The sequence below is a fragment of the Salvelinus namaycush genome, chromosome 29 (genome assembly GCF_016432855.1).
Source record: "Salvelinus namaycush isolate Seneca chromosome 29, SaNama_1.0, whole genome shotgun sequence".
NCBI classification, from domain to species: Eukaryota; Metazoa; Chordata; class Actinopteri; order Salmoniformes; family Salmonidae; genus Salvelinus; species Salvelinus namaycush.
In genome coordinates this window covers 14,822,568-14,840,082 of record NC_052335.1, presented here as the reverse complement: position 1 = coordinate 14,840,082, position 17,515 = coordinate 14,822,568, and the positions used below count along the sequence as shown (strand labels likewise).

General features: G+C 40.3%; 1 protein-coding gene across 1 annotated transcript in view; it reads left to right on the top strand.

Moving 5' to 3' along the window:
* The window catches only part of kcnh5a (potassium voltage-gated channel, subfamily H (eag-related), member 5a), a 122,375-nt gene that overhangs the window by 38,990 nt on the left and 65,870 nt on the right, over positions 1-17,515 (top strand). The window contains exons 4-6 of the mRNA XM_038968738.1: positions 1,259-1,387; positions 5,199-5,320; positions 8,092-8,484. Coding sequence (XP_038824666.1) covers positions 1,259-1,387; positions 5,199-5,320; positions 8,092-8,484 — 644 coding nt within the window. The remainder of the gene's footprint in view (positions 1-1,258; positions 1,388-5,198; positions 5,321-8,091; positions 8,485-17,515) is intronic.

Genomic DNA, 17,515 nt, shown 5'->3' with positions numbered 1-17,515 from the left:
GCTCATTCCTTTGACGATAAACGCGATTCCGACCATCACCCCTGGTGAGACAAAACCACAACACGTCAGTGAAGAGCACTTTTAGCCAGTCCTGCCTGGTCCAGCGATGGTGGGTTTGTGCCCATAGGCGACTTTGTTGCTGGTGATGTCTGGTGAGAACCTGCCTTACAACAGGCCTACAAGCCCTCAGTCCAGCCTCTCTCAGCCTATTGCGGGCAGTCTGAGCACTGATGGAGGGATTGTGCGTTCCTGGTGTAACTCGGGCAGTTGTTGTTGCCATCTTGTACCTGTCCCGCAGGTGTGATGTTCGTGTGCAGGTGTTGTTACACATGGTCTGCCACTGCGAGGACGATCAGCTGTCCGTCCTGTCTCCCTGTAGCGCTGTCTTAGGCGTCTCACAGTACGGACATTGCAATTTATTGCCCTGGCCACATCTGCAGTCCTCATGCCTCCTTGCAGCATGCCTAAGGCATGTTCACGCAGATGAGTAGGGACCCTGGGCATCTTTCTTTCAGTGTTTTTCAGAGTCAGTAGAAAGGTCTCTTTAGTGTCCTAAGTTTTCATAACTGTGCCCTTAATTGTCTACCGTCTGTAAGCTGTTATTGTCTTAATAACCGTTCCACAGGTGCATGTTCATTAGTTGTTTATGGTTCATTGAACAAGCATGGGAAACAGTGTTTAAACCCTTTACAATGAAGATCTGTGAAGTTATTTGGATTTTTACGAATTATCTTTGAAAGACAGGGTCCTGAAAAAGGGACCTTTCTTTTTTTACTGAGTTTATGAACAAAACACTTGTTTGTTTCTTTGGTATTCATTGGGATCTATGGAAATAAGTCCCAATAGTCTCCATTTAGTACCAGGTACAGATGTAGGATCTTAATTTGATCACCCTGTTGCAGGAAAACTTTTGTGCAATGCAGGACATTTTAAACTTGTAGTGTATTTTAGGTTTTAAAAAGCTTCTGAAGTTTGTAATTTCCACTTAGAAATTTCAGAATTGATTTCCCCTTATGAAATATGTATGAACCACGACAAAAATGTCCATTAATTATAATCCACATAATAATTTTCTGTTGCTGCAGGTTTATATTCCTGCTGTAGTAAACTGGCTCAAATTAAGAGCCTACATCTGTAGTTACCATTTGTGTTTAAATAGAAAGAAGTACCAGAGATGACCTAATGATACCACATATTTTCCTATTATGTAGCCTTTTACACTCCTTCCTTGGTTCCCTTCTCCTCTTTTACCCTGCAGGGACACCCATATGGCTGTACATGCAGGTGGCTCCCATCAGGAATGAGAACGACAAGGTGGTTCTGTTCCTGTGTACCTTCAAAGACATAACTGTCTTCAAGCAGCCTATTGAGGACGAATCCACCAAGGGTGAGATACCTAATATCAATTAAGTAAAAAGCCTGAACAAAGTATATTCTGTTCCTACGTGACCTAATGAAGGCTATTGCAGCCGTAAAGTTGTCTAGTATGTTGTGGATGACATCCAAGCAGCTGGGGCATACTGTGTGTGGGCTTTCTTTATGTATTCAAAGAATCTATTATTGGCCCAGGACCTGTTTGAGGATTTGGGATGTGTATACGACTCGCACATCCTTTAAGAGTTTGTTACCTGTCAACTAATAGAACATGCTGTTGTCCCTTGTTCAGTAGGCTGATGGTTGCTTGGATGTTTTATTTTTTTGTGTTCTGGCGGTTCTGTAAAGTGGGGCTTTGTATCCGGGTCTGAAGTTTGCGTTGGTCATGGATTGGGTGAGAGGTGTCGTTAGTTATGCTGTAAGGCTTTGCACGTTGCCCTTATTTTGATAAGGGAAGGGATGTCCTGGCATCTTACAACCCACAGATGTTTTTAACTAATCACTACAAAGTTGATAGCAGAGGGCTTCTTGGAGATCACATGTTATGCAATTGAGGCCACAAACTTCAGCAGCAGAGGAGTGTTGCAAGACAGATAAGCTGTCTTCTTATGTCTGGCCATGGTTCTTTCTAGAGAATGGAAGACTGAGTGACAGGGCTCTCCTCTGGTATAAGTGATTTATGTACAGTGTGAGATCTCTTCCTTCACCCACCTTCCTCTCTCTTGTTGGTCTCTCTTGCTAGCAGCAACATTAAACTGTGTAGTTTGTCTATCAACAGAGAGCTTTGATCAAAATATGTAAGGTGTTTCATTTGAGCGAAACCAACTGGTGATTTAAAAGACAAAGATACGTTTCTAATTTGCCTTGTGGTTTGAGGTTTAGACCATCTTAAACATTGTAGACATCTTCAGTTCCTCATCTTAAACACACTTTTATATTTCTTCTGGGCCAGGTAGACAGCCTCTTGCTGAGGCAACCTTTTACCCTCTTGGCCCAAGCAAAAGGAAAACATATTTGGCTTCATCACGGTCAAAGGATATGCGATAGTCTGTTTGAATGTTTTGGGAACTTTTGAAGAACAACAAAGTAGCTTTTTGTGAACATTCTTGCACCATCAAAGGAATGTTCTGAGCACCCTAAAACATTGTTTGATGATGTGTAAAACTGGACAGATTTGATGTTAATACTGATACTTTTTGGCAATGTTCTTACACCTTTGCTGACAATCTAATGAAATGTTCTGGAAACATTCACATAAGCATATTTAGTTTACATGGCATACTGTAGCTACATGTGACATGGCCACACACTGTACTTATTGGCCCAGATGTTGTTTGTCTGAATAGATGGATGTGTGCGTCTCCCCCTGGGTCCACACCGACACATCCCTGGGGATCATGTGCAGCAGTGTGACTAAGTATGTAATGGCAAGCAGATGGCAAGGACAACTCACTTCATATTTGATGGAGTGACAGATGCAACTGCTTATGTCCATCACAAAAGGAATGCTCATTCATTTAACAGCCAACTGGACCTCATTCTGTTAATTATGTTGAGAAATAGCGTACACCAACTGTCAGGATGACTGAATGTTAAGTAACTGGAATTTTCATTTGTTTAAAGACCCACTGTGATATTTGACAGCAGTTTTTATCATTTAAATGAATATTATAACCATTGTATCTTGAAGAATGTCTCATGAGCTGTCTAGGCCCATCATAACCCAACATTTACTGCATTGTTTCTAAACAGCCTGCGGATGGGGACTTCCTGGGGCATATCTACATTATAAATGCATAAATGAAGCCATCCCTCAGCTTTATAGCTAACCAAGTAGTGGGGCTTTAATTCCTTGCAAGCACACTGCTGTGTGATACACACAGTATACAGAACAAACAGTTAGCATTAGAGATGTTGGCCTGAATAAGTTACTTTTTTTGCCCTCCCATATGGCTCACACTTTATTTGCGTGCTGAACTGAAAGGGCTGAGACAGGCCAGCAAACTATTTTAATCCGCCCCACCAATCATTGAACATGGTTGAGTTCACCCCCTTAACCCTTGAATGATTTAATGTGTCTGTGCTTCAGTATTTCTCTGCTTGCTTTTCTCTGCATTGTCGGGGTGATGGGCAGAGAAAAAAAGTCCACAAGGGACTTGGCTTAGTGATGTCATATGTTCTTGTTGTTATCGGTTTACATTCACCAAAATGACTTCAATGGAACTTTAACATTATCTTTTTTATTCATCCAAGCCAACCAGATGTTATCTGCGAAACCTACCATTGGTGTGCGTAGAAGCAGTCAACGATCATTTGAGAGAAATCTGGACTTGTAACTATGCATTCTGCGCGTCTCTCTTTTCCAAAACTCCAAAGGCCAAAGCCATCAGCCTCCCAAAGCTGTGGGAGAGTGGTTAAAAAGAAAACTTTTGGCTGTTAAATAATGTATGATAGGGATTGCATCAAACGAGACGCTCAGCTGGGTTCTCATGTCTCACACCATAATGCTGCCATTCAGTTTGAAGTCAAAAAGAGATGTTGTACTCTTATTAGGTCCCTCAGGGCATTACAATCTTCCTAAAAGCTCCAGAAGAAAAGAGCGCTGGTTATGTTTGTAGCTTGTTGACAGGGACATGTAAGGTTATAGACGGAGAGCAGAGTGGTACACTACGATGCCAGCTAGATCTACTCAGGATTTTATAAAGCTAGCCAACTTCAGTTAGCTTCACATTCCAGCTCAGGCTTCATCCATGTTACGAAGGTGGATATTGATCCTCCACCTGCCGTTAACTCCAGCCAGGCTTGTAACTGTGCTCGCATGTCACACGTGGATAAGCCCAGCAAGCTGAACACCAATCCATTGGTGAGTGAGTGCCACATTTGCCAAATCAACATTAAAAGAAAAATGATCTTCCAAATTCAGCAGGCTATGGTGTGTAATAGGCTATTAGAGGTGCCCGGTTTCTTTTATTACTTATTGTTAATGCCATCTTTCGTGTGCATTGGTGCACCTTTTTTCCCACTCCTATTGATAAAATAACTGTATTAAGTCATAAAGTTTTCCTGTGCATGAAGTTTCAAATGCATCCGGTCATTTCTAAATGTGTAATGTATGCATGTATTTTAATATTATTTATTTTTTACACAAAAAAACTATTTATTCAGTCGACTATTTATTCAGTCCCTCCCTCGCAATCATTGCGAGGGAGGGAATCTGATTTCCTTGGTCCTCAACTCGCGGCTCAAACACTTAATTCAGGATAAGTGGAGTTAGCCCTGAGTCAGCCTGCCCCAGAGCAGGTTAGTGTTAGTTCTTAAGGATTAGTTGCCATGGAAATGTACCTTGCTTAAAGGTGAGCTACTTTCGTGTCAACGGTTATCCCGAGTTGAACTCATAGTTGACCAAATTAGACAACTATATCCTCTAACTCACTTTGTAGTACACCCCTTTGGTACACACATCATATCTGAATTAGATTGCCTCAGGTGGTGAAAATGAGGCTTTCTCGCTTTTGTCCATGCAATACACCAAATGGTGGTATGCCATTAGCTATATATCCTTTATAGAAGCTGGGAGACCCTATATTCTGAGACCAGTGTAACTGCAGATTGTGCCCACAAATGTGTCCTGTGGTCTTCCGGGAAGTTTTTGTCCATAAGAGGAGACCTACAGTTTAAGTTTACTAATGGCCTCTCTGATGTAAGTAAATATATGATAGAAGCAGACTCAATATGAGGCAGTGAAAGATTAAGACAATGGCGGTCAGAGAATATAATTTTTTTATGGTGATTTTGCTCAATGGACTTCTGCTCATCTCTGGCAGGATGGAACAAGTTTGCCCGGCTGACGCGGGCACTGACCAGCAACAGCCGCAGCAACATGCAGCAGCTGACGCCCATAAACCAAGTCAACGAGGTCAGCCACAAACACTCCAGACTGGCTGAGGTGAGCATCTCACTGGAAAAGAATAATACAGTCCTGACCATATGTATTTGGACAGTCAAGATACATTTAAAAATGTTGGCTCTGTACTACAGCATTTTCGACAGTTCAGAATGTTACCTTTCATTTGAGGGTATTTTCATACGTGTCTGTTTGACGATTTAGACATAAAATCCCTTGATGTACCTAGTCCCCCCGGCAGAAGGAGTCATAAGTATTTGGCCAAATTATCATATAATTTCACACAATAACTATATCAAGGTTGTGACTCTACAAATACATTAGATGCATTCACAGTTTGTTTTGGGTGTGTTTGGGTCATGTCTTGCCCAATAGTAGTGAATGATGTCAGTTGTCATTTTGGAGTCACTTTTTTTGTAAGTGAGATTAGAAGATGTTTCTGAATACTCATGTTTCTGAGAACAATCATGAATAATGATGAGTGAGAAAGTCAGAGGCACAACGATGATACTCCCCAAAATGCTAACCTTTCCTGTTATTGGTAATGGTGAGAGGTTAGCATATGTTATAGCCTTTCATACTCATCATCATGCATGATCCATTCTTACATTTTCTTAATCATGGCAGCATCAGGATGAATTTGTTCAGATACATCTTCTCTGTTCATTTAGAAAGAAAATTACTCAAAATCACCTTTTAGTTACTAATGTCCCAAAATACACCTAAAACAAACTACAAATATACCCAAAACAAACTGCAAATGCACCCAACGAGTTTGTAGAGTTGCAAGCTCGATGTAGTCATTGGGTGCAAGCGATATGGGACCAAAACGAACATTTAGACCATTTTTATACACTATAAAGTAGATTTATAAAGTGATTTTATGTCTAAGTGGTAAAATAGATATGTATGAAAATACCCTCAAAGGAAGTAAGTTTCGGCCTCCTGGCAGAGGCAATCAGGTTTTTGACTAAAATGACCTGGTAGTGCATAAAGTTCATGATGCCGCTGACCCTAACGTGAGCCCCTGAATCAGTGGAAGCAAAATAGCCCCATTACATCAAAGATCCACCACCATATTTTATAGTAAGTATGGGGTTCTTCTCTGCATATGCATCTTTCTTTGGACGCACTGATGTGCGTGGCCAAAGAGCTCTATTTTCATATCATCCAACAAATGTAAATGCCTGGAATTAGCAGAATGGCATTGACAATTGGATTGGAACCGGTGCTATGGTCAGATTACATGGAAATAGAGCTCTTTGGCCACCCACACCAGTGGTGGGTTCTGCATCAAAATAAGGATGCATAAGCAGAAAAGAAATCCACACCTACAGTAAAATATGGTCTTGGATCTTTGATGTTATGGGGCTATTTTTCTTCCACTGGGTCCTGGGTATGGTCGCAAAGGAAAGGTATATTACTGGAAACTTTCAAAGTTTACCAGTAAACTGCCAAAATGTTGGTATATTTCAAGGATTTTATGTAATCTATCACAAGACATCTAGTGGCCATTTTAGGTCCTTCAGATTATCACAGGTGTCTGTAATAATCTCTGACAATCATTTAATAAGATGATAAAAAAAAAATAGAATGACAAAGCTGTAAAACATTGTCCTAATGTTCAGCAAGACACACATCAAAATCCACAAATAAATTGTTAAATGACCACAAAATCAACATTTTGCAATGGCCATGTCAGTCTCCGGACTTGAACATTGTAAGAGGGCAGTCCATAAGCGCAGACAAAGGATATCAAGGATCTGGAAAGATTCTGTATGGTGGAATGGTGTAAAATCACTCCCAATTTGTTCTCCAATCTCATAAAACATTTTAGAAAAAGGCTCAGTGTCGTTATCCTCGCCAGGTGAGGTATTGAAAGGTATTGAAAACAGGGGTGTACCTTTGAGAAAAAAATTATTACCTGTTAAACAAAATCTCTTTCACAGAGCAATGGTATTAGCATAAAATAATATAATTACCCCATTTTTATATTCAGTGTCTGATTTGCTACTTTTGCCCATTAACCAATCACTGTTCTTCATTATGAGGCATTGGAAAAGTTCCCTGGTCTTTGTAGTTGTAAGGGGTGCGTACTGGCGGCAGAGAAGTCAGGCGCAGGAGAGCAAAAACTGTATTACAACGGCGCAGTTTAATAATAAAAATCACCGTAAACAGAACAATAAATACGATGGGTACAAAACCCGTCGCACACCAGAAATAACTTGCACAAGCACTTACAGTAAACAATTCCGGACAAGGACCTGTGGGGGAACAGAGGGTTAAATACACAACATGTAACATGTAACATGTAACACCGCCCGAACAAGGAGAGGAACCAACTTCGGCGGGAGTCGTGACAGTAGTTTACTCCATGCTTGAAATTCCCTACTCGACTGAGGAACCTTACAGAGGTTGTATGTATGGGGAAATCTTTCAAAAATCATGTTGACCCCTGCAACTTATTATGTGATTTGTTAAGCCAATTTTTTTCTCATGAACTAATTTAGGCTTGCCATAACAAAGGGGTAAATAATTTTACAACCAATACATTTAAGTTATTTCTATTTCATTTTAATTTGTAAACATTTATAGAATGTACTTTTCACTTTCACATTATGGAGTATTTGTCTATGCAGATCAATGACAAAGAAAATCCAAATTAAATCAATTTCAATTCCACTTTGTAACACAACGAAGGTGAATACTTATTATAGGCACTGCAAGTAGATATCAGGTAAATAGCATCTGAAACAGTAATGTAATATAAAGGGTTACTTTAACAGTCTTCCTCTTTTCTATGTGGACCTCAGGCTCTCCAGCTGGGCTCGGACATTCTCCCCCAGTACAAGCAGGAGGCGCCCAAGACGCCACCCCACATCATCCTCCATTACTGCACCTTTAAGACCACCTGGGACTGGGTCATCCTCATCCTCACCTTCTACACAGCCATCATGGTGCCCTACAATGTCTCTTTCAAGACCAAGCAGAACAATTTGGCCTGGCTCGTGCTGGACAGCGTGGTAGATGTCATCTTCCTTGTGGACATTGTGCTCAACTTCCACACCACCTTCGTTGGGCCTGGTGGAGAGGTCATTTCGGACCCAAAGCTGATTCGAATGAACTACCTGAAGACCTGGTTCGTCATTGACCTGCTGTCCTGCCTGCCCTACGATATCATCAATGCCTTTGAAAACGTAAATGAGGTAGGCCCTGAACATACTTGAAATGTTGTTCTCCATAGTTTTTGACCAAGGGCATACTCAATCAGTATACCTTTTTAACATTTTTGTCCTCAGAAAGATTGATCTGAATTATGGTCCCCCAGTCAAATCAGAGAGTAGAAGGGGAGGCTCAGTTAAGTCTAAGTATGTCAGAGAAGCACAGTGATATATTTACTTTTAGTCTTAGCTTGATTGTTTCCCAGGCAACATGCATCATTTCCCTTCTGAGGCTTACTAGTAGGTGAATCCTCAGCATGGGTGGAATGCAATTAAGCATCAAAATTACTCTGAGCCAAGATTTCAATAATGGGGTGCTTTTCGGTGACATCTAGGGCTTGGGATATTGTTCAATCAATTTTGATGCACTTAAAGTCCAATAGACAGAGTCTTGCTTTGGCATGTAGGAATCAACATGGACGGCAAGCTCTTGTCTCTGTCAGTATTGCCCTTTTAATTCCTGTATGAATGGGAGAAGATGGATAGAAAGGTTATTAGCCTAACAATAAATTCAGTCTCTCTTCTCTTCCAAAGCTGCCCACATACCTTTCCTTCATGCTTATATGGGAAAACATATATTACAATACAATAAATGTGTGGGATATACTATTTACACTGAACAAAAATATAAACACAACATGTAAAGTGTGTGTCACATGTTTCATGAGCTGAAATAACAGATCCCAGAAATGTTCCATACGCACAAAGCTTAGTAATGGTTGCTGTTAATGGGCCTCTGTAGGCCTATGTAGATATTCCATTAAAAATCAGACGTTTCCAGCTACAATAGTCATTTACAACATTAACAATGTCTACACTGTATTTCTGATCAATTTGATGTTATTTTAATGGACAATTTTTTTAAATGTTCTTTCAAAAACAAGGACTTTTCTAAGTGACCCCAAACGGTAGTGTACATATATATGTACACACACACACACACACACACACACACACACACACACACACACACACACACACACACACACACACACACACACACACACACAAACAAACAAACAAACAAACAAACAAACAAACAAACAAACAAACAAACAAACAAACAAACAAACAAACAAACAAGACAATCACAATTTAATAAACCACAGGCACCAAAAAGGCAGACCATATGCTATCCTGGGCATTTCCCTCTCTGCCACCTACTTTAATCTTACCACTTACTTTTGAGACATGCTACTATTTAGCAATTTTTTCAGTGAGAACTTTAAACTACCTATAGAGGTTATAAGTTTCAAATTCTTTGGAAGATTATTCCAAAGAATGGCAGCTGAGTATAAAAACGTTTCTTTCCCCATACCACTTTTAAATCTAAAAGGAACAACGTCAGTTTCACTCCTCCTGTCACGAATCCCGCCGAGGATGGTGCCTCTTCCTGTTCGGGCGGCGCTCGGCGGTCGCCGTCACCGGCCTACTAGCTGCCATCGATTCTTTTCTTTTTGTTTCTGTTAGTTTGGGCTGATTGGGTGCACCTGTTTTGAGTTTAGTTTGGTGGGTAGGCTATTTAAGGGCAGGTAGCCCGCTGGCTTTTGTGCGGGCTTGTTTATCTGTTATTTGGTGTTGGATTGTGATGTGGATATTTATTTTCTCAGGACAGTTTAGTCCGGTGTTTTTGGACTCGTCTTTTCATGCGCCCGTGTGTTTAGGGCATGATCGTTTTCCCTGTCAATTGGAAAATAAATCCACTTTCTTGAAACCCTGCTCTCTGCGCTTGACTCCTCCACCCAGTACTCCTAGCAGCTCTGACACCTCCTAGTTGAGTAGTTATGGTTATCCCTTACTAAGTTAAAGTAGTTACACAAGTATCTGGGGACCATACTGTGGACAATCTTATGTACAAGACACAATTTTATCTGAGCGACTCTCTCCTCCTCTTTAAGCCATCTAAGCCTTTCAAAGTGGGAATAGTCAAGATGCGTAAGTGCTGGAAGTTTAAGAATAATCCTGACTAATTTGTTCTGAGATGTCTGCAATTTATTTTTTAATATCTGGGGGGCACTATTGTACCAGGAAGAGCATGCATAGTCAAAGTGGCACTGAACAAGAGCTCCTACCAATGTCCCCATTGCATTCTTATCGAGATATTTGGAGGTCCTAGCCAGGAACCTAATTTTATGGTTCACTTTGGCGATAACATTTTGTGCCATGCTCTCCCCTGTCAGATGGTTATCTAGCACACATCCAAGATACTAAACATATTATTTTGCTGTGACTACTATGTCACCTACTACCACCTTAAAATCTGGGGATTTCCTCAGTTTCACTTTGGACCCGAACAAGATGGACTCTGTTTTTCCAAGGTGAAGTGACAGCTTATTGTCATACAGCCATTTACTGACATTCAGAAGTTCAGCACTGAGGGCTTTCTCAACCACATTTTTGTCTTTGTGGGAAACCAACAGTGCAGAATCATCCGCATATAGTAAAAGGTCACATGTACAGGGAGATTTCAGATCATTTATATACAATAGAAATAAAAGTGGACCCAGCACACTCCCTTGGGGTACCCCACAGTTCAAGATTTTGGGTTTAGACAGGGTCCCATCCACATCCACCATCTGTTTTCTTCCTTGCAGGTAAGAGCTGAACCATTTTACTGCTAAGTTGTTAAAGCCCATGGCCCTTGTTTGATTAACAGAATGTCATGATCCACTGTATCGAACGCCTTTTGGAGATCTAACATAACCATACCTGAAAATCTCCCTCCATCTACTTCCTTATGTGATCAGCCAGAAATAGTAGACAGGTGTCAGTGGAATGGGATTTCCTGAAGCCAGATTGGAGTTCATAGAATAGGTTATGTAAGGAAACATAACTGTCAATCTGCTTGAACATAATCTTTTCCATGACCTTCGATAAAGCACACAGGATTGAGACAGGAAGATAGTTTCCATGATCTAACTTATTCCCTTTTTATATAAAGAAATGACCCTTGCAAGTTTTAGTTCACTGGGAAAACAGCCTAGTTCAATAGACAGATTCACAATGTGAGTTACACAGGGGGTGATAATTACCGCAGCATCCTTTAGAGATCTGTCAGGAATGTTGTCAAGGCCAGTTGCTTTGGAAAGGTCAAGTTCTTTCAGCCTCTCTAGCACAGTTGACTCAGACACCTTTTCAAATGAAAAATCAGTTACTTGAATCCCCTGCTGTGAGTAAAACTGCTGGACATGACTCTCCCCATAGCAACCTGATTGACAAGGTAACTTGCTAACTAATGTATTAGCTTTAGTTGTAAAATAGCTATTCAGACTGTCTGCAACCATGGTCTTGTCTGATGTCTGATGTAACCTTTCCTCCAATGTCCAAGCTAAGATTGAGAGCTTTGGTCTTTAATCTGTTACTGTAACCTAACAGCTTCAGACACTTCCATAATTTACTCGGATTGTTCCTATTTTCAACTATTTTGTCATTAAAATATAATTTCTTGGCCTTCTGTATCATCCTGTTGACCTCATTTCTTAATTTCTTATAGTCTATAAATATATAATCTGCCCTGGATTTCCTAAACTCCAGAAAGTGTTCATTTCTACGCTTAATTGCCTTTAAAATGTTATAATTTATCCATGGTTCTGTTCTTTGCTTAATTCTAACCTGTTTTACTGGAGCCTGCTTATCTACAGCATGTAAAAACAATTATTTAAAATTGCCCCAGGATTTCTCCACCTTTTTGCATTTCAATACAGCAGACCAGTCTAATTTGCTCAGACAATTAACAAAAATATCTGCACTATAATTCATCATAGCCCTAATTTTTATTAAGTTATGATAATTAAAAACTGTTTTCTGAACCTTCCTACTACAGAAAATGATGGAATGATCACTGAGCCCATAGTTTACAACCCCACTGTTTGATATCCTTGATCTATCCGACACCCAACACAAGGTCAATGAGGGTTTGGGTAGAAGGACAGACCCTTTTGGGCTCATTAATCAGCTGGTATAAAGCAAATAGATTACAACAATTATTAAGAGCTTTAAAAGTAGCATGGCCTTTTTGAGCATATCTGTATTAAAATCACCAGTAACAATAACCTCTGATTTAAGTCTGTACAGTTGGAACAAGTCTCCTCCAACAATTCATCAAACTTGTACTGGTCTGGTGGTCTATAATAGGTTCCAACTATAATAGCTTTACATTTCAGTAATAAAATGTCCCACCACACAGCTTCAATCTCATCATGGTTTAAATCTGATCTATAGTTGAACCGAATATCTGATTTTACATAAATACAAACTCCCCTGCCTGCGTGATTGCAGTCTCTTCTAATTACTACATAATTTTCAACTTCAATTTCAGCGTTTTTTTATCCAACGATGTTTCGGTAAAGCAAACCTCTCCCACCTTACAGTTACTAGAGAGTAGGCGAATTTCCTCAATCTTAGGAAGAAGACCTCTAACATTGAGATTACATTTTCTAGAGTTAAGTTCTCCCCCTCCGTTGGAACTGTCAGCTGGAATTGTTCACTTTAGATGAGTGTTGACTCTGTGCAGTCCAGGATTCGCACTCGCATTTGAAGGAGATGGTCGTTGCTTTTTCCCTTCTGACCCTCTAAATTATAGCGAATGGATTTATCGCTAGAAAACGGGACGGGGCACTGATGGACATCTCCAGACAGCAACAGGCATAGGGTAATTATTAGGTTTCCACCATCTATTTGGCGTTTTCCCTTGACCATAATTGCCCTTTTGGAGGCCAAAATGGCCAAAATGCTTAGTGCCAATCTGGTCTTCGAACCTCATCTTCTGATTAAAACCGCATACTGTGTCAAAAGGGCATCGACTTGATGTACAAAAGGGGCCAGTATCGATACACGTTAATATAAAAGTGTGGATAAAAAACGCTGCCAACACGCCAAACTTTTCGGCTGCCATCTTGAAAAGCAGTGTGCTTAAACTAATAAAACACAAATTATTGTATTTTTCTGGTCTATATTGAATACATCATTTAAACATTCCCAGTGTAGGTTGGAAAACGTATGTTAACCCCTAGGCTAATGACTTCTCCAAAAGCTATTAGAGTCAGGAGTCAGCTAACCTGGAGTCCAATCAACGAGATGAGATTGGAGATGTTGGTTCGAGCTGCCTTGCCCTATAAAAAACACTCACAACATTTGAGTTTGCTATTCACAAGAAGCATTGCATGATGTGAACCATGCCTCGAACAAAAGAGATCTCAGAAGACCTAAGATGAAGAATTGTTGACTTGCATAAAGCTGGAAAGGGTTACAAAAGTATCTCTAAAAGCCTTGATGTTCATCAGTTAAGACAAATTGTCTATAAATGGAGAAAGTTGAGCACTGTTGCTACTCTCCCTAGGAGTGGCCGTCCTGCAAAGATAACAGCAAGAGCACAGCGCAGAATGCTCAATGAGATTAAGAAGAATCCTAGAGTGTCAGCTAAAGACTTACAGAAATCTCTGAAACATGCTAACATCTATGTTGACGAGTCTACGATATGTAAAACACTAAACAAGAATGGTGTTCATGGGAGGACGCCACGGAAGAAGCCACTGCTGTCCAAAAAAAACATTGCTGCATGTCTGAAAAAAAAGTGCACCTGGATGTTCCACAGCGCTACTGGCAAAATATTCTGTGGACAGATGAAACTACAGTTGAGTTGTTTGGAAGGAACACACAAAAAAAGTCACAGCACACCAACATCAAAACCTCATCCCAACTGTAAAGTATGGTGGAGGGAGCATCATGGTTTGAGACTGCTTTGCTGCCTCAGGGCCTGGACAGCTTGCTATCGTCAATGAAAAAATGAATTCCCAGGAGAATGTTAGGCTATCTGTCCGCCAATTGAAGCTCAACAGAAGTTGGGTGATGCAACAGGACAACGACCCAGAACACAGAAGTAAATCAACAACAGAAGAAAATACCCCTTCGGGAGTGGCCTAGACAGAGTACTGACCTCAACCCGATTGAGATGCTGTGGCATGACCTCAAGACAGCAGTTCACACCAGACATCCCAAGAATATTACTGAACTGAAACAGTTTTGTAAAGAGGAATGGTCCAAAATTCCTCCTGACCGTTGTGCAGGTTTGATCCGCAACTACAGAAAACATTTGGTTGAGGTTATTGCTGCCAAAGGAGGGTCAACCAGTTATTAAATCCAAGGGTTCACATACTTTTTCCACCTGCACGGTGAATGTTTACACGGTGTGTTCAATAAAGACATGAAGAACATAAAGACATTTGTGTTATTAGTTAAGCAGACTGTGTTAATCTATTGTTGTGACCTAGATGAAGATCGGATGAAATTGTATGACCAATTTATGCAGAAATCACGTACTTTTTCTTGCCACTGTATATGGAAAAACACAATTTTCTTAAAGTTTTGTTTTGCAATACATTTTATATTCGTTTTACCTTTAAAGTTATTCAAGATAATTTGTGTGGATAAAAATATGGATGGGCTTGCTTTAAATTGGACAGGCACTGAAATGTGCTACTTAGGCCTTGGGGCCATGGAAACCCTTCATATGCACCCATTAGGACATTGCAGAAGCTGCTAGACCTTTATATCAGTGTGAGTGCAATATAGGCTCTGGGAAGAGAAACATAGGGAGCGAGAGTCAGGACAGAGATGGAGACAAATGTGGATGGAGATCATTCGGAAGCTGGGAGCAGGGGTGAGTAAAGAATGATTGGAATGAAGAGGTGTGTGGAAATGCAGAGCAAGAGGGAACGGGTAAGAGCACCAGAGGTGTAAAGGAGAGAGAATATTGGAGTATTCATAGTTTACATTACAGAAACTGGACTCTGGAATGGAGAGAGGAGACTCATGGGAAATCAATATTGCCTCTCGTTATTCTGTCTCAAAGCTTTGTCCACCCAGAGCCCTGCAAGATGTGTTTCCACTGAGTGGGATCTCATACAAAAGACCACAGCAGTCCAGGAGCACACACCAGCTGTGAGAATGTCACTCCTCAATTATTGTCACCCTCACAGACACAATAGTGGTCGACCTTAAATGTATCATCCTTTGGCTGACACTAGCTTATACACATTTTGTCGGCAAGTCGTTTCAACTGCCACTCCCAGACAACACATTTTGGTGAATGTTTAAATCAGTGCATTAATTGTTTTAAAAGCATTTTTGGTGCTGTTCATATTTTTATTAGTCTCCTGCCTATTCTGTGTGCACGTGACGGTATGCATGTGAATGGGGTTAGTTTGTGTTTGTTTGCAAATTCAAAGCAGTGTAGGCCTCAGGTCCTGAGTGCTGAGAGCTCTCCATCCCACACACACATATTTATGTTCGTCCCATAGGGCAATCTCACACAGTCCACACACAGTCATTTGAGGTCAACTTTAATATTTCAAGTGTTACAGAGGCAATTTGCAGTTCAAACAATAACAAAGCGACCACCCTGCCTCCGTTTTGGTAAAGAGCTAAGGGATGGGGCTGGAGAAATGTAACCACTCTCAAATTCATAGACCGAGCTATGGCTGCAAATAATGACCATCCATCAGATAAAATGAACCATGTTTTGAGGCTATGCAGTGTTTGTTAAGAATACAATTGTTTACAAACGATGATGTACAACATGCTTATATTTTGGGTTCTGATGTGGTACGGCAGTTTAACTAAGCTCATGAGGCACAATAAGTGAAATACTTTAAGAAACAATGGGTGCACAGTATATCGTTCACTTAAAGCTAGAACACTTAGTAGCTACATCCCTTTTTGGACTTATAAATGAATGATATAGACCCATTGATTCTTGAAGAATATAACTTAAATGCTTCATGAGCTTAGTTCAACTGTCATACCCCATAAGATCCCAAAATATAAGCTTGTTTTACTCTTTGTAAGCAATGTAAATAAACACTGTAGCCTCAAAACATGATTACATTCATTTTGATATCATGGATGGTCAGTCCTTGCATTTTTATTTTATTTAATTTTTATTAAACTTGGCAAGTCAGTTAAGAACAAATTCTCATTTACAATGACGGCCTATCAAAAGGTGAAAGGCCTCCTGTGGGGATGGGGGCTGGGATTAAAAATAAAAATATAGGACAAAACACATCACGACAAGAGACACCACATCCATAGCCCTGTATATGAATGTGAGAGTGGCTACATTTCTCCAGGCCTATCCTGCAGCTTTTTACCAAAACAGAGGCGGGGTTAACGCTGTTACATTCTCCAGCAAGAAAACCAAAAATTGTTGCTAAAACAGAAGGGGGAACTAACAAAGAGTCACTGACAACAACCAAAATGAAACAGGTGGGGTTTTAAGACAATCATTGGGTGTCCATTGAAAGTTGACTACCAACAATAGTTAGGACCTAAAAGACACCCACCATGAGCATCCACTAAATTTGCCCAAGAGGCAAACAAAATGAAAACCTACACCAAACTTAAAGACAGGAAGCAAACCAAAAAGTGGAGCAAAACAAAAACAGGGAAGATCAGATAAAGGATTGTTGTTGTTTCTTCAAAATAGGGAGAGCCAACTGAAGGTGGTAACCTTCCACATCTCTCAAGCCAACTGGGCCAGCTGCTCTTAAATATCACCTGTGCCAGCACAGGTGAAACAGCTTCTGGCTCACGAGATGACAAGGCAGCACAGGTGTAAAACATACTGCCTAATGAGGTGACACCAATTGGTGCGCCCAACGTGCTAATGTTCAAACCTCAAAATATAAATGGAAGAACCAAAGACTGTAACAATGCTTTGAACTAAGGATTCTAGCTTACAAAGCAGATTGCCCCTTTAATAACATGGGTTATATACATTAATGATGTAAGCACCGTAAATAGTTGTAGATCTCTGCCAAGATGGTGAATGAGTTACTTTTGTTTTACTCTATTTTAGTTTGATGATTTACAAACAGCTATCATCGCAATGTGCAAAAATACTGTATTGCAGCAGCATGTATGTCACGTTCGCTGGAATAAATGTCGGACCAAGGCGCAGCGGATGATGAGTTACACATTATTTATTAGAAAGTGAAACTAAGCAAAGACAAAAACAAAT